This window comes from Trichechus manatus, unplaced genomic scaffold (assembly GCF_000243295.1).
Source record: "Trichechus manatus latirostris isolate Lorelei unplaced genomic scaffold, TriManLat1.0 scaffold00171, whole genome shotgun sequence".
NCBI classification, from domain to species: domain Eukaryota; kingdom Metazoa; phylum Chordata; class Mammalia; order Sirenia; family Trichechidae; genus Trichechus; species Trichechus manatus.
The window spans coordinates 4,012,373-4,036,510 of NW_004444107.1; the positions used below are offsets into that span (position 1 = coordinate 4,012,373).

At 38.2% G+C, this 24,138-nt stretch overlaps 1 protein-coding gene across 1 annotated transcript in view; it reads left to right on the top strand.

Moving 5' to 3' along the window:
* Positions 1 to 24,138, top strand: part of LOC101344422 (N-deacetylase and N-sulfotransferase 3) — a 219,972-nt gene that overhangs the window by 118,384 nt on the left and 77,450 nt on the right. Inside the window, exon 6 of the mRNA XM_023741102.1 lies at positions 3,832 to 3,960. Coding sequence (XP_023596870.1) covers positions 3,832 to 3,960 — 129 coding nt within the window. The remainder of the gene's footprint in view (positions 1 to 3,831; positions 3,961 to 24,138) is intronic.

Below are 24,138 nucleotides of genomic sequence, written 5' to 3' on the forward strand. Positions count from 1 at the left end.
TCGGGATATCACGGCCACATGGTACCCCAACCTACCCTTCCTCTGCTGAAAATGAACTCTCTGTGCCTCAAGCTGCCAGCCTTGTGACCAGAGAGGTTAGGAGACTTGGGTTATGTTATCATTTACAAGCATTCAGTACTTTCCTGTCATTTTAACATCATAAGCAGTCTTTGTAGAAGAGTAAGCTTAAGTTTCTAAGGACTTTATTCAATGTTGTTCTCTTTTGTTTCTGTTTCTCTGTACAGCCGAGAAACTTGCTTGGATATGTCCCATGAGATATGTTCATTTTTCATTTCACCTGAAAACATATCTTACCCGTATTAGAATGCATGAATCTTGCAGGTAATAAAGGCTTTAATAGATTTCCTGTTTTGATGGAACTGTCCCTGTGGTTCCACTCTTGCAGCAATCTAAGGAAACGTTCTATATTTGGTTTGTAAGCTCTTGGATGAGAATTTTCAAGTAGGAAATGTTCAGCAGGCGGTTGAGTATGCAGGAAGAGAGGGAGGACAGGGCTGCTGCGCTATCCACATAGAGATGCAAATTGAGATCTCAAGAACGAACAGTCCTGGGTGGTGCAGATGGTTTACTGGATCACTGCTGACTGAAAGGTTGGAAGTTCAAGTCCAGCCAGAGGCAGCTCAGAAGAAAGGCCTGGCAATCTACTTCTGAAGAATCAGCCATTGAAAACTTTATGGAGCACCATTATACTCTGACACACAAGGGATCACCATGAGTTGGAATCCACTCAGTGGCATATGGTTAGGGAGAGACTACAAAGAAAAAAAGAGCAGGGAACTGAGGAGTGAACCTTACGTCATGTCCATATTTTGGTGTATGGAATGGACAATGAAAATCTTCTTTTTTTTAATGATCCATTCACAGGTCAGACTCAAAATGCCTAAAATGAAACTCACTGTCTTCCTCTCAAACCAGCTATTGATCCTGCCATCACTAATTCAGTTCTATATTTCCAACATCCCCCTCCTCTGAACTCCTATAATACATCATCCTTGTTACTCCACTGGGAACACAAGAGCCAATTACATTTCAAGGCATTTGAGTCCTAGCCAGAATCTCTGGGCAGTCCTATTGTATTATCTAATGGGCAGTCCTCATTCAGTAAGGAACTGAATGAAAACCCAGACTCTCTACTTGTTCAATGCAACTTCCTGGAGACAGCCAGAGACCTCTAAGCGATTAGACCACAACTCTGATTATCTACTTACTGTTTCTAATCGTGATGCCCATTGGTGGAGATTTAGTAATCCTACTGGCAGCTTCCTAGGTGTTCTTTACTGGTAGCCTTCAGAAGCATTCGTAGGTAGTTGCTCATGCTTTAGACCTTAGGTACAGGATACTGGCTTCAGCTCCATTGTTGGAGATGCTTTTGATAAGCATCTCCCAGTTATTGTTAGCTGCTGTAAGGTTTCCAGGGACTCATCAAGTCAGTTTGAATTTGATAGTGTTACTCCCAGGACTAATTCTAGAGAGCAGTCCACAGCAGAATGCTTTAAAAACTCTCTCATGCATTCTCTACTATAAGAGAGTTGTTTCAGGGAACATGTTCTACAGCCTATAGCATTGCATCCAGGGAACAAGACAGTCAGATATGATCCTTATCACACTCCTGATTGTCTCTTTAGTTACCTGGTCCATTGGCCTTCCTAGGTCTCCTGGTGACCCTCATACTCCCAGGAAGTGTGGTCCTCCCCAGAGTTGCAGGGTAAATTCTGGCACTTCTTCTTCACTCTGTTCAAATTCAGGTAATTTGAAAACTTGACAAAACTCAAATTTCTTTTTCACTTCTGTCTCCATTTTGCACAGAATCAGCTGGGCAATCAAATCCCAAGGACAGCCCTGTATGTATTTCATAACTTTTCAAGCAAGATATTCAAACCAAACCCTAAAAGTAATTCAGAATCATACACTTTAATGCTAACCTAACATTTAATTACATGCAGGCATTTTATTATGTAGCTTTTGGCTACTTCTCCTTGCCTTCCAATATATCTTAAATTCTTCAAGAATAGAAAACACATACTTTCACATTCTCCCACATGGACTAGCATAGAGTTTTAGAATAAGTTATTTGTTAAATAAATGAATATGTGGTATATAAAGCTTTAATTTCCAGAATATGGCATTTCCAAGAATTGGTAGTAAATATATATAATCCAGTAAGAATTACCTTTGCATTTAGTTCTTTTTTGTGGTTGATTCTGTGCATAGCATTGTGAGAATGTGTAATGCTTTTGTCTCTGGGTGGTGCAAAGAGGTAACGTGCTTGGCTGCTAACTGAAAGGTTGGCTGTTGGAGTTCACACTTAGGTGCCTTGGAAGAAAGGCCTGGTGATCTACTTCCAAAAATATCAGCCATCAAAAACCCCATGGAGCACAGTTCTACTTTGACACATATGAGTTCTCCATGAGTCAGAATCAACTTGACAGCAACTAGTTCTATAATACTTTTAAACCTAGACACCACCAGAGCTAATAGTCTGTGCATTAAACTGAAGCCTTTTTAACCATTTCATCAAGATGGAATAGCCTCTAAGAATATAATCTTTACCAGCTTACCAAAACAAATACGATGTATACAGTTTCCATTTATACAGCAATATATGACATATTGATAGAGCTGAGAATTATTTTCTGAGAAAACACTCCAGTGATTAGATTAAAATTTATTATAATTCAAACTAAAGGAGAAAGAACTAGTATATTTATGGAGGGTTATAAAGAATGGAAATCCTGCACAGGTAATATTTTGAAAACACTTACTGAACCAAATTTAACATTATGTTTTAAGACTCAAGACAGAAAACATGAAGATCAATTCGATTAGGACAATAAGCAGAAGGCCTGCCTGTGTAAGATTCTCTAAAATTTGTAACTCTCCAAAGTATATTCATTAGTTTTCTGCTACTTCAGATGTATAGTGACAAACACAGATCATATAATAAAGTAATCATATAAGATTTAGTTGAAGACTGTACCATCTTGCACAGCTTTAGTTCACATCTTTTATAATTGCACTGATATTTTACCAGGGGAGCAGTGAGAATTTGAAAAAATATCCTTATAACCAGTGTGTACAATTGAAGCAAATAATGGCTTTCAAATACATAAATGTAAAAGAATACCTTACCAAGCGACCTTTTACCATTTTGTGATGTATATTCGTGGCGCTTATTAAAAAATTACTAACCAAATGCATATTCTCTCTCAATTTTGGAACTGGCAAACTTCAGACTTAGAATTCGAGCCATCAACTATAGCCTGCAGTAGTCTTTTCCAGGGAAGATACTGTGATTTGTGTCTCAAATATTTGTTCAAATTAAAAATGTCATTTCCTAGGAAGCACATTGAGTTAATAATTGACTTCATTTTCTAATGCATGTGTAGAATTTGACAGAAAGTATTACCATTAAAATTTTTGCCGAATAGAATTACAGTGTAGCACAGATAATTTAAATATTTTTTTAAAGTATCGTTTTTATTTCTTCTATATTTTCTAATTGCTTAAAATGTTTAAATCTACTGGGCTTCATAATAGAAGTACTGACTCTGAGATTTAAAATAGATAAGTGACTAAAATTATCCCAAGCCTATCTTATTTTTAAAATATTTCTTCCACTTCCTTCAGTATTCCATCTGTACTGATGTCATCCTTGCTTTCTCAGAGTGTAAAGGATTTTCTGAGCCTTATTTAGAGCTGAATAATGACACCAGCTTATGCATCATCTTCCATAAGAAAAAAGAGAGCTCAGATTGAACAGATTAATTGGTTGAAAGGAACTTTTTCCTTACTTACTCATTTTTCCTTCAGGTTCTCCCAAGACAAACCTGTGGGCTTTTCACTCACACAATTTTCTACAAAGAATATCCAGGAGGTCCTAAAGAGCTGGACAACAGTATCCAAGGAGGTGAACTTTTCTTCACTGTAGTCCTCAACCCAGTAAGTACTTTGAACTCTTCTCCAAACAAATAATGAAAAATAACAGGATGGATGAAAATTACCATGACAAAGAAACCAGTGTTGGGTGAGTTATCACTCAAATCAATATGGCGTTCTGGCTCTAAAACAGTAGTAAAAACCAAATGGAACCACATCTAAAAATGGAGGCAAACTAATTCTGCAAGTGGTGTTGACGTGGGGAACTTGATGCAGAGCTAGGGAAACACTCTAGCAGATCCTGTACATTGGAAAGTGATCAGAATTCAAAGATTCTTGCTTCTTTGGGGAATAAGATTTTTCTCCTATGAAACTCTCCTATTCCCAGTTTTCTCACATAGGTGACCATTATCTGTAATATTCCTTTTCTTCCTTTGTAAAGTGTATGTAAAGTGGGAGAGAAATAAGATAAGCAAATATGTTAGGTCTTATCTTGCTATGTCCCAGGCTGAGGCAGAGTAGCCCTATATAATGGGCTACTGCTCTTCCTCCTTTACTTCTTAATACTTATGTGTCTGTGGTCAACTTACAAAGACCCATTTACACATTTTTCTGCTTGAGGCAAGAATTATGAAGTTGTGTGGAGAAAGAAGAACTAATTGAAGTAAGCTGTATAAGGAAAAGAAGTGATTTTATTTCCTTTCGGAAAATCTGTAACATAAAAAATAAAGCTAAGTTTATTTATCAGGAGATGTATGGTTTTGCCCCTGACATTAGCAATATTCAAGATGAAAACATGTAATTATCTTAAAATGTGGAAATAAATTCTATCAGTGTAAAAGTTGAATAAGGGATAGATAGAATAAATTTTGAAAGACTTCTCTCTTGATCTTAATTTTACTGGCCTTGCAAATAAAATTGCAAGTATTTTTCATCATCCTCTTTGTATTCACCAGCCATATGTATTTTTAACTCCTAGAAAATGAGATATAAGTAAGGGTAACTCGTCTTTGGGCAAAATCTGCATGTGTATCCAAAAATTGAATAGTTTTGGATAGTGTGGCATTTGGCCTTTTGGAAGTTTCTCAACCGTCAAACCTCAGAAATATAAATGTCTGATTTATACATTAGAAAGATCTGAATCTCCTAACATAGCTACAAATGGAAATATGCTTTGAACCACCTCATAAGGCTTTCTGTTTCTCTTTCTTTTCAATTCAGCCAGCAACATATAGGCAAAAGAATTAAACCTACTCCTGTTTATGAACTGAAGAACTCAGTTGAAATGCTAACATTTTCACCAATAATTTTAAGATCCTTTAATCATTAGATCTATCAAATTCTGATGTTTTATATTTCCTTTCATCATAGAGCAATAGGGCTATGAACAGATAATCATGCATTTGATCCTTTTAATCAGTAGTTGCTTTGGAACTTATAATAACATTGTTATTCCAGAACTTTCTAGATCAAATGAGTTTCATTTAACATGGAATAAATTCAAGATTAGACCACTCATGTACAATGGATTTATATTAAGAATTTCACCCATTTTGTAATAAGAAATAATGTTTTTCACTAATTATAACCAAAATACTTTCAATTAAAAAAAAAAAACTTGTAGTAAAGCGTGGTTTTATCTTGGACACCAATTTGAACTAAACTGAGGAAACTCTTCAAATGTTTAGCAAGTCTCGCTACTTTTCAAGCCTTAAGAATAATATTTGGCTTTTTGTTTTTTGTCTTGATAAGGAGATCTACAGGGAATAAAGGGATTAAAAACTTTCCCACGAAACCTGCTTTTCCTGATTCAGACCACCTTCAGTAGACAGTTACTTCCAGATAAACACTGGGATTCAAAATAAATGGTATATCTTCTCAGATACCATAAGATAGGCAAGGAGTCCAAAACGAACTTCATCTAGCATGCCAACTCCAGTTTTTGGAAGCAGTCACTGATGCCTAGGGACACATGGCTGAGAAGCAAGCCCCAGTCTAGTGTTGATGGGGTAGAGAGTATCGTTAGTAGTGATGCTGCCCTGCATAACAGAGTGAGGAATAGTGGCATGTTCCCCATGTATTCTCTATCATAAAATTAAATGTTTTGGATAAAGCTTTATTAAAATTAAGAAGGGTCCAGGGATGTGCTAGTGATTTAGCAGATGCCACTCTTTTTTAGGTCAGAATAAGAAAGAGAAAACCTTGGAACCAAAGTATGTATTAGCTATAGGGAACATATGAATTTTAATTATAGTAGATGTGAAAGATAAACATGGTAAGCTTAAGTAATACCCTAGGCCTCAATTAAAAGTGGCATTTTCTATGAATACTGACTGAGGTTGTAGTTTCCTACAAAAAGATAGATGTGTACTGGAAGGTATTGGAGGCATACCTATGGCACTTCAGACTCATTCGAGTTGAAAATGGAAGTGTAAGCAGGACTTTAATTAATGCGGTTTTAAATTTTTCTTTCCATTTGTCAGTGTAACTCCACGATGCTACGGTAACTTTTACCAGTTTTGGGGTGAGGGACAGCTGCAGTTGGGAGCCTCTCAGAGTTAAACTGGAATAAATACTATTACAGTAGATCATAGGAAAGATAATTAAAGACTCCTTGGATGGAATAACTCTCTGATCTGAAATATTCTACTCTTACTCAATTCAGTATATTTTCATTGCTAAAGAAAGAAAGTTCAGTCAAATGAATTCAATACAATAAAGGATTACAAAGGCAAATGTTGACACTATATAGGGGAGAGAAAGACGACCAGATCAGAATGACTGTTTCCAATGTTACAGGCCTGGGAACCTCTGATGTGTGGTGGATGTAGGAGTTTTGATCAACAGACTTTGAGGTTCAGATCCTCTGGGAGATGGGCTCATCAGGGTATCTGAGCTTGGGATCATTAAGCATTCAGTTCTTCTAATCCTTCTTTTTCAGATTCTAAACTCAAATGACAACTTTCCGATTATGGTTTACCTCCCTATATAGATCCTACTATAAGAAAAGAATATGTTGATCATAAAAACTTGTACTATCTGAGACAGTAATTTGAAATGCAAATTTTTCTTCAATTAATGAATACTGCCTGTGTAACCTGACCACCAGAAGAGGACCCTCTAATCATACCACAAAAAAAAACCAAACTCGTTGCCATTAAGTCGATTCCGACTCACAGTGACCCTATAGGACAGGGTAGAACTGTCCTTTAGGGTTTCCAAGGAGCAGCTGGTGGATTCGAACCACCAATCTTTTCAATTCCTCTGTAATTTACTATTCCTCATTTAAAACTAATAGATTGACATTCTGTTTTTATTTATTGGTTTTGTTAATTTGACTCTGCCCCTGAGAAGTGGACTCTCTCTGAGTGTGCTGAATCAGGTTTCAAAGGCTGTCATGCTAAGAAACAGACCCTGAACTGTGATTGATTCAGGAAGGTGATGAGAGTTGCCCTGTGCTATCCCATGGGAGAGAGCCACTAGAAGTACCTGATGGAAACTTGGTTGTAGCATATCTCAGATTTTGTAAATATTAATTTGTTTTCACAGGCTCATTCATTCATTCATTAAATTTTTTGAGGACCCACTATGCTGAAAATTGCTCTTAAGATCTAGAGGGGGGTGAGTAAGACAAAGTCCCTGCCCTCATGCGTCTTATATTCTAATCTGGAGATAAAAGAAATAAGTGCATGTTTCTACACAAACATGCAATACACCCGATGAAAATATTCTTAACCTGATGCAGATATTCTTAACCAAGTCTGAAGTCTACAGAGGGCCCTCAAATAAGTTTTTAAAAATAGCGAGGAAGAATCTACTCACCTTAAAAAAAAAAGAAAAAAAAAAAAGTTGCCTTGGAGTCAGTTCCTACTTAGGTACCTACATAAAATAATATGTAGAACGGTACTAAGAATGGAAACTCATTATGATGACAGAAACATTCACTGACAATGACTGAACCTGCCTTCAGTAAGTAGAACCCTATATAATTTATGGCACGTATAACTATACAGAAGGAGCTAGTCATAGTATATGGTTTATTTTAACATGCATTTTCAGTTCCTCTATCCAAGGGAGAGATGAGAACATTTAACTAGTGTGATAAAGCGAATAATTCAGATTTAGACAGGGTTGTTCCTCTTGAAGGAGTCAGATTATCTTGCCAGATGTTCTGAACAAAGATGTCAGCTTCGTGCCTCAGTGTCTTTATTGCTAATCACAAAATGTTCTAAGTCTTTGCTTATGCTCTTGTTCAATAAACAGACTCTAAGTATTGAGTCATTAACAATTGATTTCTATGAAACACTTTACCTCCCTCCAACATGCTTGATAATAAAGCCAGGGCTTACTGTACTTACTAATGCAAAAAAGACCTGTGGGTTGTGATGAGATTCATGCTGTCACTACACTCGCTTGAAAGTCAAGCCGAGCAAATCCCTAACTGCACAGCGTTATTATACGTCCTTCATCAGATCACTAAACACCACACAGAAGCAGCAGCTAACAGGAATCACTGTTCAATCCCTTTATGCCTACATTTTATTAAATATTTTCTATGTTTCTCCATTTGATATAGCATCTATCCACCATACCTCCATACCTTCCTACCCATATCTCTGAAAACTAAATCTAAGTTTTTCTCTTATCAAAGAAGACACATAAACATAGACATGAATAGAATGAATATCTTAAAGTGGGTGAGGGGATACCCATGAGAGCTTTACAATTAAAAAAAAATTTACGCAGGAAGAGGGCCTGCCTAAATAAAAATTAATGTACATTGATATTTTTGAAAACCATCGTCCGTGTGTGTGTGTGTCGTCTGTGCGCTTATCTGTGAAATTCATCTGAAAGGAAACTTGTTTTCCTGAAGGGAAGTTTTATGCTTCTTTCTTTTCGTACTTACTAGTCCTGGAAAACATTCTGATAGCAAAAAAACCCTTTGTGGAAAAGTAAATAAATACACCATGATGATGATGATGATGATGAAGCAACAACTTTTGCCAGTAGAAAGGGGATTCCTGAACATGCCTAATAATGAGTATTACCCAGGACACTTTTGCCTCAAAAGTTCTGCCTTTTTACACCCTCATTCACTGATCTTCCACTGGCCCAGTGTGACTGGGTCAAACTTTCTCCATTATCGGATTCAGCATAATTCCCTCTGCTGACTGCCTCATTGTCTGTGGTTTCTTAGCCCAGACTCTCAAGCAAGGGAATCTGTTTGGCCTAGCTTACCTTTTTTGAGCCATACAAAATCAGTCTTGGCTTGCCGTGAAACAACTGCTCTTGGTTCATGTGCCCCTGCCACGTTCTAAACTATGATTGGGAAATGGCTCCTTAAGGGCTAGGCTACCCTTTCAGCAGAAGCTTGAGAGAGATAGGCACTGTTGCCGCTATCTAGCCCTGATCTGAATCTTGTGATAACAGTTAGTGGGTCCCCAGGCAATCTCAGATTTGGGAGCAAGCTGAACCTCTTTGGAGAGGGCCTGAAGATTAATTTGAAGCTTGTAAAGTATAAATAAATAGCTTTCTTACCAACCAACTAACCAGTATTGTTGAGTTGACTGTGACTCATGGTGACTCCATGTGTGTCAGAGTAGAACTGTGCTCCACAGGGTTTTGAGTGGCTGACTTTTCAGTGCCAGGCCTTTCTTCTGAGGTACCTCCGGATGGACTTGAACCTCCAATCTTTTGGTTAGCATCAAAAATGCATTAACCATATTCACCACTCAGGGACTTCAAATAGATCTCTTAGGTGAAACTAATTAATTTTTTAAAATGATCTATTGTCTATCTTGCTTCTAGAATGCAAGTGCGAAGAGGACTTGCTTACTTCTTGTGTTTTGTTTACTCTATAACCTTAACACTGGGAAGAGTTCCTAGCATGTAGCAGGTGCTTAGAAAATATTTCATGAGTGAATGAATGAACCTAAATGTTCACAAAATGGCGGAGAGGGGAACAGGTAAACCAAATTATGTTCCCCCTTAATGGAATACCATTCAGCCAATAAAAAATATAATTTAAAAAACATGCTGTATAGTAATATTTAATGGCATGGTAAATATTCATAATATATTCAGTGAAGAAAGTCAGTTATATGAGAATTAGATATGTGCATAGAAATAAACTGGAAGGAGTTCAGTAGTAAAATGTTAGCAATGGTTACCCTAGATCACAGGTCTGAAGATGAATTTCTTTTCTTTTTTTTTTTTTGTCTGATGTTTAAAAAATGTCTACAGTGAACACCATTCCTCTTACAACTAGAACCCTCCTCCCCTCCATACACAGTAAATGTCACATTAAAAACAATAATAAGGAATTATTTAAGAGTGAAGGACATAGAGGAATTATTTTATGTTATAGGTATATTTACTCGGTTTAGTTGTTCTTTACCTGTAAACTCTCTTTTGTCACCTTACACCTACCTCACAGCGCAGTTATTTGTGTACACATCTTTTCTCCTATAAGAGGGGCATTCTTCTTGAAGACTTTATTTATGTGTGCTTCATCTTTGTGCTTCCCATTGTGTCTAGATCAATGTTTTAATCTAATAAGAGTTCACTAAATGTTTATTAAATGGATGACTAAATGTGTTTATAGTTATGTTTCACGGGACATGACTTAGTTTATGGCATATCCAGATGTGAACAATTACAAGCCTAGTTTTAACATAACTGCATTCTAGCAGATTCTCGGCTTGCAAATAAATGAAATTCAAGATTCAGAAAAGTTACAAGTGCCCTAAATCTTTGGTGAGTTTTCACAAATGATAAGTAACCAGTGTGACGTAGAAAACTGACAATTATTGCTGGAAGGGAAAACACAAAGGTCAACTATTCAATCTCCTGATTTTACAGGTAAGAAATTGGAATCCCAAGAACATGGGCTAGTTTCTCCAAAGTCACTCATGTAATATTCTGACAATAATTCCAGTCTTCCTGACTCTTAGTGCTTCTACCACTACAACACACCACTTCCTCACAGCTGGTTAAATCAGCCTTAATGTGAGGCACATTACCTCTTAATATGACATAGTTACCTGGTAACAGGAAAATGTGTGAATGATTTAAAAGTTCAGACCATTATCTAGGAATAAGCAACGCCTCTCCATGTTGGATACAAAAAACAGTAAGTGTTCTTGAGAGTAGTTGTAATAAACAGTTATAGCTAAGGGAAAATGTCTAATGTATTTTTGAAGAACTATAAATAATGCAGTTTTTATCTTAAAATAGTAAATCTTGATGTCACTTATAAATTGATAGGACCTTTAAACTTGTAAAGCCAAAGCATTTTGTTTCATTCATTTGCTACCCTCATATCAGCCCTGTTTTTGTCTCTTTAATGTTCCTCTCAGCTATGGTGTATTTTGTTTTTTTGTGAGATTAAGAATATCACAAGAAAGTGTGATTAAGTCTTTTTGGTTTCCACAGTTAAGGCTACAGGAGTATGATAAACTCTCAAGCCAATTGGAAAGGATATTCTTAAGAAATTTAAGAAAATAGATATTAAGTTAAAGAAATGAATCTTATGTTATTCCTTATTTAATCCTTTGATAGTTTCCAATAGCCTTCATGATAAACAGACAATCCCTTCATCTGGAAAAAAAAAAAGTCAAATCTGTCTCCTGCCCACTTCTCTGGCCTTGTCTTTCAGTCAACTCCTACGGACTCCTTTAGCTCCACCCACACAGAACGACTTGCAGTTCTCTGAACATAACATGACTTACTATCTGGATTCATGCCTCAGAGTGTCACTGCCTCAAGTTGAAATACCTTCCTCCAAATCTGAGCCCATATATCATCTTTTTAGAGAAGACTTCCCTTGTCCCCTGACCCTCCAGTTTGATTTTTGATGTTTCTCCTCTGTGTTGTGATAGCACCTGGGCATAACCCCAACATAACTTGCTCACAGTACTATCATCAACCATTTTTCTTTTCCAATAGTTCGTGAGCTCCATGATTGAAAGCATTATGCCTTATTCTATTTTATATCCACAATACATTGCAAAGTTTTTGTCACATGGTAGGTACTCAATAAATGATGGTGCATTAGCTTCAGATATCTGCACATATATTTGCCTTTGAATTTTAAGGAAAATCTGGTTGCCTTGGGAAACCTAACCACAGACTTCACCCAACTCCAGAGGGTTTGCAATACTGGGCTTTCATTCTCTGTCAATGTGGCATCCAGAGAAATCCTTTTGAAAGTCGTTCAATTTATGAAAAGGTGCTCAATTTCACCCGTAATAAAAAAATTCAAAGTTGAACTGTACTGAAATGCTATTTCTTAGCTATAAGATTGGGAAAAATTCAAAAGAGTGAGAGAAAACTCTGTTGGCAAGGCTATGGGAAAACAGGTTTTCTCATACATCTTGGTAGATATGCAAAATGATGGTTGTTTGGTGGTGGTGGTTGGTGGTATTGCTGTTGTTGATAGCTATTGTTGTTTTTGTTAGTTGCCATCGAGTTGATTCCAACTCAGGGTGAATCCATGTGTGCAGAGTAGAACTGCTTCATAGGTTTTCCAAGGCTGGGATCTTTCACTATGAGTCAGAACTGACTCGACGATAACAGGTTTGGTTTTTTGGGGTTTTGTTTTTGTTACCTTTCAGAAGCAGATTGCTAAGCTATCTTCCGAGGTGCCTCTGGTGGGTTCAAACCATCAACCTTTTGGCTAGTAGTTGAGCGCTTAAATGTTCTTAACCATTTGCACCACCCAGGGACAACTCCTAATCAGAGTAATTTAGCAATATCTGACAAGTCTACATGTACATTTACACTTTGGTTCAGCAATCCTACTTTTAGGACTCTACCTTGAACAATTAGCACAGACACAAGTCAGTTTTGCAAAAAGCTATTAATTACAGAATTATACATTTGCAAATGATGAGAACAACCTGAATAACCATCCATAAAAGATGTGTGGCAGAATACAATAAAAATAGTTACCTACTGGGAATGGATGGGCCAGAAGAGAGGGAGAGGAGGATGGGAGGGATACTTTACTGGGTAAACTTTTTTATATAGCTTTGATTTTGAACCATGCAATGTATTACATAGTCAAATTAATACAGTTGAATGAAAAAGGATGAGGGGGTGGGGGCAAACCTCCTGATGTGACTCAATAAGAAATTTTTAAAAAATAAATAAATTTTAAAATACCTTCTGGTATTCTTGACAGTAAACTTTTTAACATGAATCTAATCATGAAGAAACAATCAAAATAGACAGTAGATAAGTGGTAATGTTGGTGAAGGTTAAGACAGTTCACAGTACTGGGGAAGCCAGCACAACTTGTACAAGGCAAGGTCATGGAAGCTCCATAGACACTTCCAAACTCCCTGAGGGACTGAATTGCTGAGCGGAGGCCTCAAGGGACCATGGTCTCCGGGAATATCTAGCTCAATTGGCATAACATAGTTTATAAAGAAAATGTTCTACATTCTGCTTTGGTGAGTAGTGTTTAGAGTTTTAAAATCTTATGAGCGGCCTCTAAGATACTCCAGTGGTCTTGTCCCTTCGTGAGCAAGGGAGAATGAAGAGAACAGGATACAAGGAAAAGATTAGTCCGAAGGACTAATGGACCACAACTACCACAGCCTCCACCAGACTGAGTCCAGCAACTAGATGGTGCCCAGCTACCACCACCGACTGCTCTGACAGAGATCGCAATAGAGGGTCCCAGACAGAGCTGGAGAAAAATGTAGAACAAAATTCTAATTCACAAAAAAATAAAATAAAAAACAGACTTACCTCCTGACAGAGACTGGAGAAACCCCAGGAGTATGGCCCCTGGATGCCCTTATAGCTCAGTAATGAAGTCACTCCTGAGGTTCACCCAAAGATTAGACAGGCCCATGAAACAAAACAAGATTAAATGGGCAAACCAGCCGAGGGGCAAGGACGAGAAGGCAGGAGGGGACAGGACAGCTGGTAATGGGGAACCCAAGGTCGAGAAGGGGAGAGTGTTGACATGTAGTGGGGTTGGCAACCAATGTCACAAAACAATATGTGTATTAATTGTTTAATGAGAAACTTGTTTGCTCTGTAAACCTGCATCTAAGTACAATTAAAAAAAAAGAAAGAAACAATCTGACAAATCCAAACATTGGTGTATTCTATAAAACAACTATTCTGAACTTTTCAAAAAAAGACAAATGGTTTTTTTGTTTTTGTTTTTTAAGAGGGGAGTTATTCTAGATTAAAAGAAACTAAAAGATATAATAACCTAATATAATTTATAAACCTTAAAACTTAGTTGGATCCTGAATTTTTAAAAAAAAAATGTCTGTGAAAGTCATCTTTCTATTTATTACTGTTAGGTAACAGAACATATTGGCTTAAAACAGCAATAACCATTTTATAATCTCTCATGATTTCTACAGGTCAGAATTTGGGAAGGGCAGTGCTTCTGGCTCAGGGTCCCTCATTGGGTTGCAATCAGTTGGTGACTGGAGCCAGAAGAACAGGTGACTGGAGCAGCAGGAAGCTCCCCATGTAGTCTCAGGCTTTTTCCATGAGATCCCTCCCCATGGGCTTATTTGGGTTGCCTCACAGGATGGCTTCAAGGCAGTCAGATGGCTCTAGGGCTCCATCAATAGTGCTCCAGCAAGCAGGGCAGAAGCAGAATTGCCTCGGGTTCAGAAGTCACAGCATCATTTCTGCTGTCACAAAAGCCTACCCACATTCAAAAGGAGCAGAATTAGATTCCACCTCTTTGGAGGGGAGTGACAAGGTTCTAGAAGAGAGAGAAATTGTGGTGGCCATCTTCAAATAATAGAATTTGCCAGAGACATTTATGGGACAGTTGGGTAAATTTGAATATGGGTTATAAAATAAATGATATTGTTGAATGAGTATCAGTTTTCTTAGATGTGATAATGATATTTTGTTATGTAATAAAATGTACTTATTCTCAGATGATGCATTCTAAAGGATTTATTGGTAGTGTCTTGATATCTGAAACTTATTTTCAAATGGCTCAGCAAAATAAAATGATGTATTTAGAGAGAGAAACACAGAAAAATGCGAATGTAGTGCAATGGAAACAAATGGAGAATCTAGGTAAAGGATGTACGGATCTTCATTGTACTAATTTTTTGCCTTTTCTGTCTATCTAAGGAGCCCTGGTGGCACAGTGGTTAAGAGCTCAGCTGCTAACCAAAAGGTCAGCAGTTTGAATCCACCAGCCACTCCTTGGAAACCTTATGGGGCAGTTGTACTCTGTTCTACAGGGTTACTATGAGTCAGAATCGACTCAGCAGCAACAGGTTTGGGTTTTTTTTGGTTTATCTAAAATTTAAAATTTCTATCTATATAAAACTTTCTTACGTAATTGAAGGAAAAATAAAACATAAGGGAGATCGCAGTATTTCTCTGCTCAAAACCCTCTAAGCTTTCCTCTTCCAGAGTAGAAGCCAGATACCTTATACAGTAAAAACTGTGAAAGCCAGAACCTGTGTAAGGTGGAAACCTGTCAGAGAAGGAAAACTCAAATATTTTCCATATTTCCATAAAACGAGCGATAGAAAACTGCTAAGACTGCAAACTGGCAGAGGTGGAAAACTTGCAAGACCCAGATGAACAAGCCAGTCCCACTGAGTTCCAGCTTTCATGGGTTTCACTGTAAAAAAAAACAAAAAAACAAAAAAAACTCACGGCCATCGAGTTGATTCTGAATCATAGTGACCCTATAGGACAGAATAGAACTGCCCTGTTCCCAGGGAGCAGCTGGTGGATTCAAACTGCTGACCTTTTGATTAGCAGCCAAGCTCTTAACCACTGTCCACGAGGGCTCCAAGGTTTCACTGAAGTGACCTACTAAATCCTATGTGATCTCCCACCCCCCTTACCTCTTTGGTTTCATCTCCAGGCAGAGGGAACAGCAAGTACAAAAGCCCCATGAGTGTGCTGGGTGTGTTTTAGAAACAGTGAGTTGTTTACAATGTCTTATTTTTAATTGATGCCTCTTGAATATCTTATACTTGAATCTTTGTGTGCACTTCTCAGACTTTCTGATTAGATGTGAAACCTTGTCAGTTGCCGCCCGCTCACTCTTTCTTAGTAGTAGGAGCTTCAGCCCTAGAGAACTCAGCGAAAACCAGGTCATTCTTTCACTACCAGCCAAAAGGGCTGAGAATTCAGCCGAAGAAAGGGAAATCAGGGTCAGCAAGGAAAATTGAAGAAGGTTCCCATTTACATTCAGATTGGGGGTTTTACCAATTTGGTATTTCCCTCAAATCCCCTGAGACTTGATTTCAATCATACCTCCAGGGCATATTGTATTATATTATATTTGGGAGGTAGATTGTCTGGGCATGCCTCATAATAATTCAGTAGGTTCTTAGATTGTACTTTCAGAACTTAATCCATCGACTTTTCTGTCTGACTGCTTTGTGCTAATGCTGCTCAGAGTTCTGTGGAGCCTCACCTGCCTGTAGCCCTAGAGCATGGTGCCCCTGATGCAAAAACCATCAGTGTCCTGCCAGTACAGGACAGGAGAGGGGATATTGTCATAACCTGGGGAAGGACTGTCTGATGGGAAATTGCTTAGAGAGAGAAGCCTGAGGAGAAGATACTTTGGTGCCGCCCACCGCAGACGGTAGTAATTTCCTGTCTTTGGCAGGATGGATGAAAGCTCTCACAGAAGCAGTATTTGTATTTTGATGTTTCGGTCTTGGCTCTTAGCAGAACTAATGTTCCTTCTGAAGGTCAGGTGATACTGCCTTCAGGGGAGGTGTTAGTCACACAGAGAATTGGATAATTGTGCTTTCTAGTTTCCACATGAGTGCACCTGCCACATCATTCCTTTCTAACCAGTGAACCCTGTGTTAGGCAGGCTTGATGCATGGTGAGCTCAAAGCCAGCTTTTGGGCCAGTGAGCAGTGTCGGTCCTGGAAGAGACAGAGGAGGGACATGCCTACCTCTACTCCCTGCTGAGTTTACTCTGTGCTTCTGTGTCCTCTTAAGTAAAATGTCAATAATACTTATTTTAATAATAGTGATACAGGTCTTTCTTATTAGAAATTAGATATCTAATAGACATTACAAATCAAGGTTTCAGAAAGCATTATCAGGCCATCTGGATGGTCACTGCAGTCAGCATCGGTAAAGTAAGCAGACTGTAGGAGAGAGATGCTATCCATAGTGAAACGGAAGGTTGAGACATTCATTTGGAGGAAGCAGGACACTCAAATGCCAGTGAGGATTTGCTAGGTGTCCTCTGTGGTAAAATCGTGATTCTGAGATGGCTGTTTTCCAGCTTGGCAAAAGCTCTAAAAATATATATGCCCTTTAATACTGCAATTCAACTTCAAGGATTCTATCCTAAGTAAAGAGTACTAAGTACAGAAAGAGTGTTAATTATAATGGGGAAAAAAATAGAAACAAAATTAATGTCTGTCATGGATTGAATTGTGTCCTCCCAAAATATGTGTCAACTTAGCTAGGCCATGATTCCCAGTTGTGTGGTTGCCCCCCATTTTGTGATTTGATGTAATTATCTTCTATTTTGTAGTCCTAATCTCTATATGTTAATGAGGCAGGATCAGTGTAGTGTGTATCTTGAGTCACAGCCTTACAAGAGAGTGTGACTCAAATCACACCCATACTTGTTACACCCTTAAGTGACACCCTTACTTAAGTCATACCCTTGCTTGAGTCACACCTTTTATCTTACAAGAAATAAAAGGAGAGAGAAGTGAGCAGAGTAGAGAGAGACCTCATTACCGCCAAGAAAGAAGACCTGTGGTTCCTTTGCTGAGAACCTCCTAGACCCAGGGGAAGACTGATGCCAAGACATGTAGAGATCTCCAAGGAACGCTAGGCCTACAGATGTTGAAAGGAGACAAGGACCTTCTCCAGAACTGACAGAGAGAGAAAGCCTTCCCCTAGAGCTAGCATACTGAATTCGGACTTCTGGCCTCCTAAACTGTGAGAGAATAAATTTCTGTTGGTTAAAACCACCCACTTGTGGTATTTCCGTTATATCAGCACTAAATAACTAAGACAGAATTTGGTACTGCAAGAGTGGGGTGCTGCTCTAACAGATATCTAAAACGTAGAAGTGGTTTTGGAATTGGGTAGTGGGTAGAGGCTGGAAGAGTTTTAAGGTGCCTAATAGTAAAAGCCTAGATTGCCTTAAAGAGGCTGTTGGTAGAATTATTGACCTCGAAGGAAATTCTGGTGAGGTCTCAGAAGGAAGTGAGGAGAGCTATAGAGAAAGTCTCTATCCTCTTAGAGAATACATATGGCACCAGCAACAAAATGTTGCTAGAAATGTTAAATGCGTTTCTGGTGAGGCTTTAAAAGGAAATGATGAACATGTGATTGGACAGTGGAAGAAGAGTTATGCTTTTTATGCAGTGGCAAAAACTTGTCAAAATTATGTTCACATGTTTGGTGGAAGGTAGAATTTGTAAGTGATGAGCTTGAATATTTGGCTGAAAGATTTATAAGCAAGATCTTAACGAGGCCGTGTGGTTTCTCCTTGCTGCTTATAGTAAAATGCAAGAGGAAAGAGATGGGCTTAAAAATGAACTGCACAAAATGAAAACAGATTTGGAAAATTCTGTTGTACAAACTTAGGACATATCATATGTCCTAGAATTTTCACCAACGAAATTTTTGTTAAAAAGATTAAGCCTGTGACTGACAGATCTAACCAACTAGCACAGAAGAAAACCCATCAGCTTAGACTGAAGGGGACAGAGAAATAACAAAAAGACAGAATGATGTCTGCCTCTTGGAATTCCACAGGCAGGAAACAGGCCAAAGGAGCTAAATTTGTAGTCCTCCGAGAAAAGAAAAGAAAAGAACCATCCCTGGAGCAGCTCAGAGATCAACAGAACTTTTGAAAGGAGCAAGGGAAGTGGAGCTGCCTCGGTCTCAAAGGGTGAGGCATGGCCTCTGGGGTTTTAAAGAGTTGGCCAGGATCTCCTGAATCACAAAGAGTGGGGCCTCCTAGATTTCAAATAGTTCAATCTTTGCCAACTCAGTTCCAGAGCGTGGGGCTGCCATTCAGAAGAATGGGGCCTGCTGGGGCCAAGGGGATAGACTAGGAGAATGGGGCCGTCCAAAGCTGAGGGAGCAGAGTTGCCATCCCAGTGGGCCTGAAAGGCAGAGCTGAAGCCCAGGGCCAAGGAGCCTCAACCCAGAATCCAGAGAGCATGGCCAACACCCAGAGTCTGGAGGGCAGAGCCATTGCTTAGATGGTCTTAGAGAACAAAGGATTATTTTAATTCCTTGATAGCTAATGTAAATTGTTCTGCTGGGTTTTGGACTTGCTTAGTGCCAGTTATCCCTTCTTTCTCTCAAATTTCTCTCATTTGTGATGGAAATGTCTACCTCATGCCTGTTCCATCACTGTACTTTGGAAATAGATAACTTGTAGTCTAATTTCACAGGTTCACAGATGAAGAATTTTGTCCCAGGATGGAATACACCTAAAGTCTCATCAATATTTGATTTAGATGATTCAGAAAATGAGATTTTGGACTTGGAGTCTATTTTAAAGACCTTTGGGATGATTCGATGGGGTGAATGTGTTTTACATGTGCCAGTTTTGGGAGGGCCAAAGGGTCAAATGTCATGGATTGAATTGTGTCCCCCCAAAATATGTGTCAACTTGGCTAGACCATGATTCCCAGTATTGTGTGGTTGTCCTCCATTTTGCGATCTGATATAATTATCCTCCATTTTGTGATCCTAACCTCTATATGTTAATGAGGCAGGATCAATGCGGGGTGTACCTTGAATCATAGCCTTAAGAGAGGGTGTGACTCAAGTCATACCTTTACTCAAGTAGCACCCTTTTTTGAGTCACACCTTTTATCTTTCAAGAAATAAGAGAGAAGCAAGGAGAGTGGAGAGGGACCTCTCTACCACCAAGAAAGAAGAGCTGGAAGCAGAGTGCACCCTTTGGACCTGGGGTCCCTCCCCTGAGAACCTCCTAGAGCCAGGGGAAGATTGATGCCAAGACACATGGAATTCTCCAAGGAATACTGGGGCCTCAGATGTTGAAGAGACAAGGACCTTTCCCCAGAGCAGAGATAACACCTTCGTCTAGAGCTGGTGCCCTGAATTCAGACTTCTAGCCTCCTAAACAATCTTTCTGCTTCAACATTCTATAAAAAGAGGATGATGATACTATAATGATCTTGAAGGGTTTGTGAGGATTTAATGACATAATACTATATGTAAATCCTGGAGCATAATAAGTGCTGTTATGTGTTAGTGATTTTGAATCTGACTCCAGTTTCACCAGTGACAAAACCAAGGACATGTAACTCTTGTAAGTGTTAAAGCCAAGATTTGATCCAAGAGACCGTACCCAAGCCCATGATATTTTTTTGCTACAAGCTGCCCTTCTTTTAAAATATGTTTTTTGGGTTTTTTTTTTTTTTTTCTTCAGATGAAGGAACATTAACCTTTCTCCAGAGCCTGGCAGGGAATCTGATTATTTAGGAAAAAAAAAAAAAGAGGATCAAAATTTTTTTAAAAGCTATATAGAAAATATAAACAAAAAGTGTATCTTTGGGTGTGGAGAATTAGTTTTTTTTCTTTCTTTGTTTCTATATTTTACAGTTTATCTTAATGAGTTGCCATTACTTTTTTTTTTAATTTTGTTGTTGTTGAGAATTTACATAGCAAAAATATACCAATTCAACCATTTCTATATGTACAGTTCAGTGACACTGATGACATTCTTCGTGCTGTGTAACCATTCTTACCCTCCTTTTCTGAGTTGTTCCTCCTCCATTAACATAAACTCACTGGCCCCTAAAGTTTCTGTCTGCTCTTTCAAGTTGCCATTGTCACTTTGATCCCATATAGATAGTTCTTAAAAGAGCATAATGCTCCAGGCAGACATTTTTTACTAGTTAAGCTAAACTGTTGTTTGGTTTTAAGACTTCAAAGGATATTTTTGGTTTAAGGTTTAAGATTATCTCAGGGCAGTAGTTTCAAGGGTTCATCCAACTTGCATGGCTCTAAGACATCTGTAGTCCATGAGAATTTGAAATTCTGTTCTGCATTTCTCCCCTTTTGATCAGGATTCTTCTATGGAATCTTTAATCAAAACGTTCAGTAATGGTAGCTGGACACCATCATCAGTTCTTCTGGTCTCATGGAAAAGGAGGCAGTTGTTCATGAAGGTAGTTACCCACATGTTACATATCTTCCATCTATTTCTGACTCTCCTTCTTCCTCTGTTGCTCCAGGTAAATAGAGACCAGTTGTCATGCCTTGGATACCACTTGCAAGCTTTTAAGACACCAGGCACTACGCAGTGAACTAGGAGGTAGAATAGAAGCACTAAACACGTTATTAAGCCAGTTTACTGGGATGTCCCATGAAACCATGACCCTAAACCTCCAAACCAAGAAACCAAATCCCATGAGGTTTTTGGTTGCACATAATCAGCCTCAGCTGCTACTTTTTTTTTTTTTTTTTTTTTTTGTCATTGTTGTAAATAAATGTATCACACAACTTTTGCCAATTTAGCTTTTTACAGGTGTACAACTTATGGAAAGCTATTACAATAATCGACTGTGCAACTGAGTCACCATTATTTTTTTTAACAAGAAGGGTAAAGCATGTAGGTTGCATACTGGTATGAATGGAGACACACCAACAGAAAAGGGGGGAGGGAGGAAGCATATCAGGAATAGATTTATTATGTTAAGGTTATATGTTAACTGTAGCTCATATGTTAAATGTTGTTGTAACTGTAAGTTGTGTAATGTAATATGTGGTAACTACTAAGAAATCACCAAGAAGAGACATTCAGAAGAGAAAAAGGAAGAAATCAAAAAGGCTCATCACAAGAAAGCACCCAAATACAAACAAAAACAGAAAAATCAGAATAAAAAAACAAAGAAGATACAAAACATTCAAAAAACAAATAACAAAATGAATGAGGTAGATAATTCATTTTTGGTAATAATCTTAAAGTTAATGGTCTAAATGCCCCATGCAAAAGGCAGAGAGTGGCAGAAAGGATAAAAAACATGATCCATCCTTTTGCTGTCTACAAGAAACACACCTTAGACATAAGAACACAAACAGACTGAAAATAAAAGGATGGAGAAAAATATTCCATGCAACCAGTAAACGAAAAAGAGCAGGGGTGGCCATACTGATATCAGATAAAATAGACTTTAAATCAAAATTTATTACAAGTGATAAATAAGGACTTTACATAATAATAAAAGGGTCAATTCAGCAAGAAGACATAAAAATTATACATGCACCTAACAACAATGCATCAGAATATATGAAACACATACTGACCAATATGAAAGGAGAAATAGACAATTCTACAGTAATAGTAGGGGACTTCAACACACCACTTTCAAATATAGACAGAACATATAAAAAGAAAATCACTAAGGATGTTGAAAACTTGAATAAAACCATTAAAAAAGAAAGTAAAGCACTGACTTTAAAAGTGCTTAGTTCTTAGTAATAAAGAATGACCAACCCAGTATATTTATGAATTAATATTCATACAGATTATTTTAAGGCACTGCATTATATTGAGGGATTCAACTCAACAATATGTTTTGAGTATCTAAGCATCTTTTTCTTCAAATTTAGAAACCTTCTAAAAGTCTATGGATTAAGACGTATTATGCTAATAATATTTCAACTATCTGTAATTTTTCCTCCTTTAAAAACTCTATGGTATGCAGCCAAAAACAAGGAAATAAGCAAGAAAGCTCTCTTAAGAACAAAGAGGAGGAAACGAAGGGCACTTTGTGCCAGGCAGTGTGCTACGTGATATTACATATGATCTTATTTAGTTCTCACAATAACTCTGAGTCTTTAGATACGTTGTTATTGGACTTTAACAACAACTCCATGAGGCATTTCACACATGAGAAAACTGAGATTTAACGAGGTGACATAACTTGACCAAACTTACACAAGTACCATATTTTTACGCAAGTAACACGCACCTCCTGTGTTTATTTGCTAATTGCGTCCTCCCCCTGCGAGGTATTTTCGTAAGGACGCTATGCTAATTTTTTCATAGTGGCCTTACAAAAATACCTCGTGGGGAGAGGGTGTGGTTGGCAAACAAATGTAGAAGATGTGCATTATTTGCATAAAAATATGGTAGTAAGAAAAAGGTTTGCATTCTTTCCACTGCCACTGTCCTTTGTTGATAGAATTTCCCTGGCCCCTACTCCTGGTCTTATCAAGCCTCATTTTTAAGCAGAATTCAGCCACGCTCCTTAGCCTGATTTCTCATCCTAAAGGATGTTATACACAAACATTACGACTTGAGAGAAAGGAGAGAAAGAATGCTAGAGCAAAAGCAGTGGGGAGAAAAAAAAAGAGTGGAGGAAAAACAAATGATTCTTCTCGTTATTGAGGAATAGTATATGTCCACAGTATGTCTTTTAAATAGGAGTCTAGCAAGGCAGGAGGTTTTCTCCTTTATCATCATTAGTTAATTTTCTGTTTTAACTGTGGAAGTGATGCTCCCTGTGACTTTGGAGTTGAGGGAAGGCAGTGGATGAGCACACATTACGTCCACAAATAGCACGCCTTGAAAACTAAAGGAACAAAGGTTGGGTTTGACCTTGAAAAGAAAAGTTGGAGCTGTGCCGTTTAAATAAAGGGGGAAACTCATTCAGGGACAGGACAACTATCTAATCAACAGTTTTAGAGTCTTCCTAAACTGTTCTGCTAGTTTCAAACACTGATGGTTTAAATGCAACTCAGTTATCCCAGGAAGGATGTTGTTTCATCCATACACACACACACACAAAGCAGTGGGAAATGAAAGCTGACAAAAGAGTAGACGAAGGAAGGAAGGAAGTGGAGGCTTGTGTGTTGCTATAGATAGTGAACAGGTTTCAGCAGCGCCTCCAGACTAAGACAGACTAGGAAGAAAGGCCTGGCCATCTACTTCTGAAAATCAGCCAGTGAGAACTCTAGAGATCACAATGATCCAAACCCCAACCAATCATGGGAAGGGAGGGAGACAAGGAGGGAAGGAAGGAACGGATGGAGGGAGAAAGCGAGAAGAAAGAGACTAATGAAAAACAGCCCAAGAGGATCTTAAAAGCCTGTGAGCAGCCATGTAAGATACTCCACTGGTCTCACACCTTCGGGAGCAAGGAAGAATGAAGAAAACAAGATACAAGGGAAAGATTAGTCCAGAGGACTAATGGACCACAACTACCATGGCCTCCACCAGACTGAGTCCAGTACAACTAGATGGTGCCC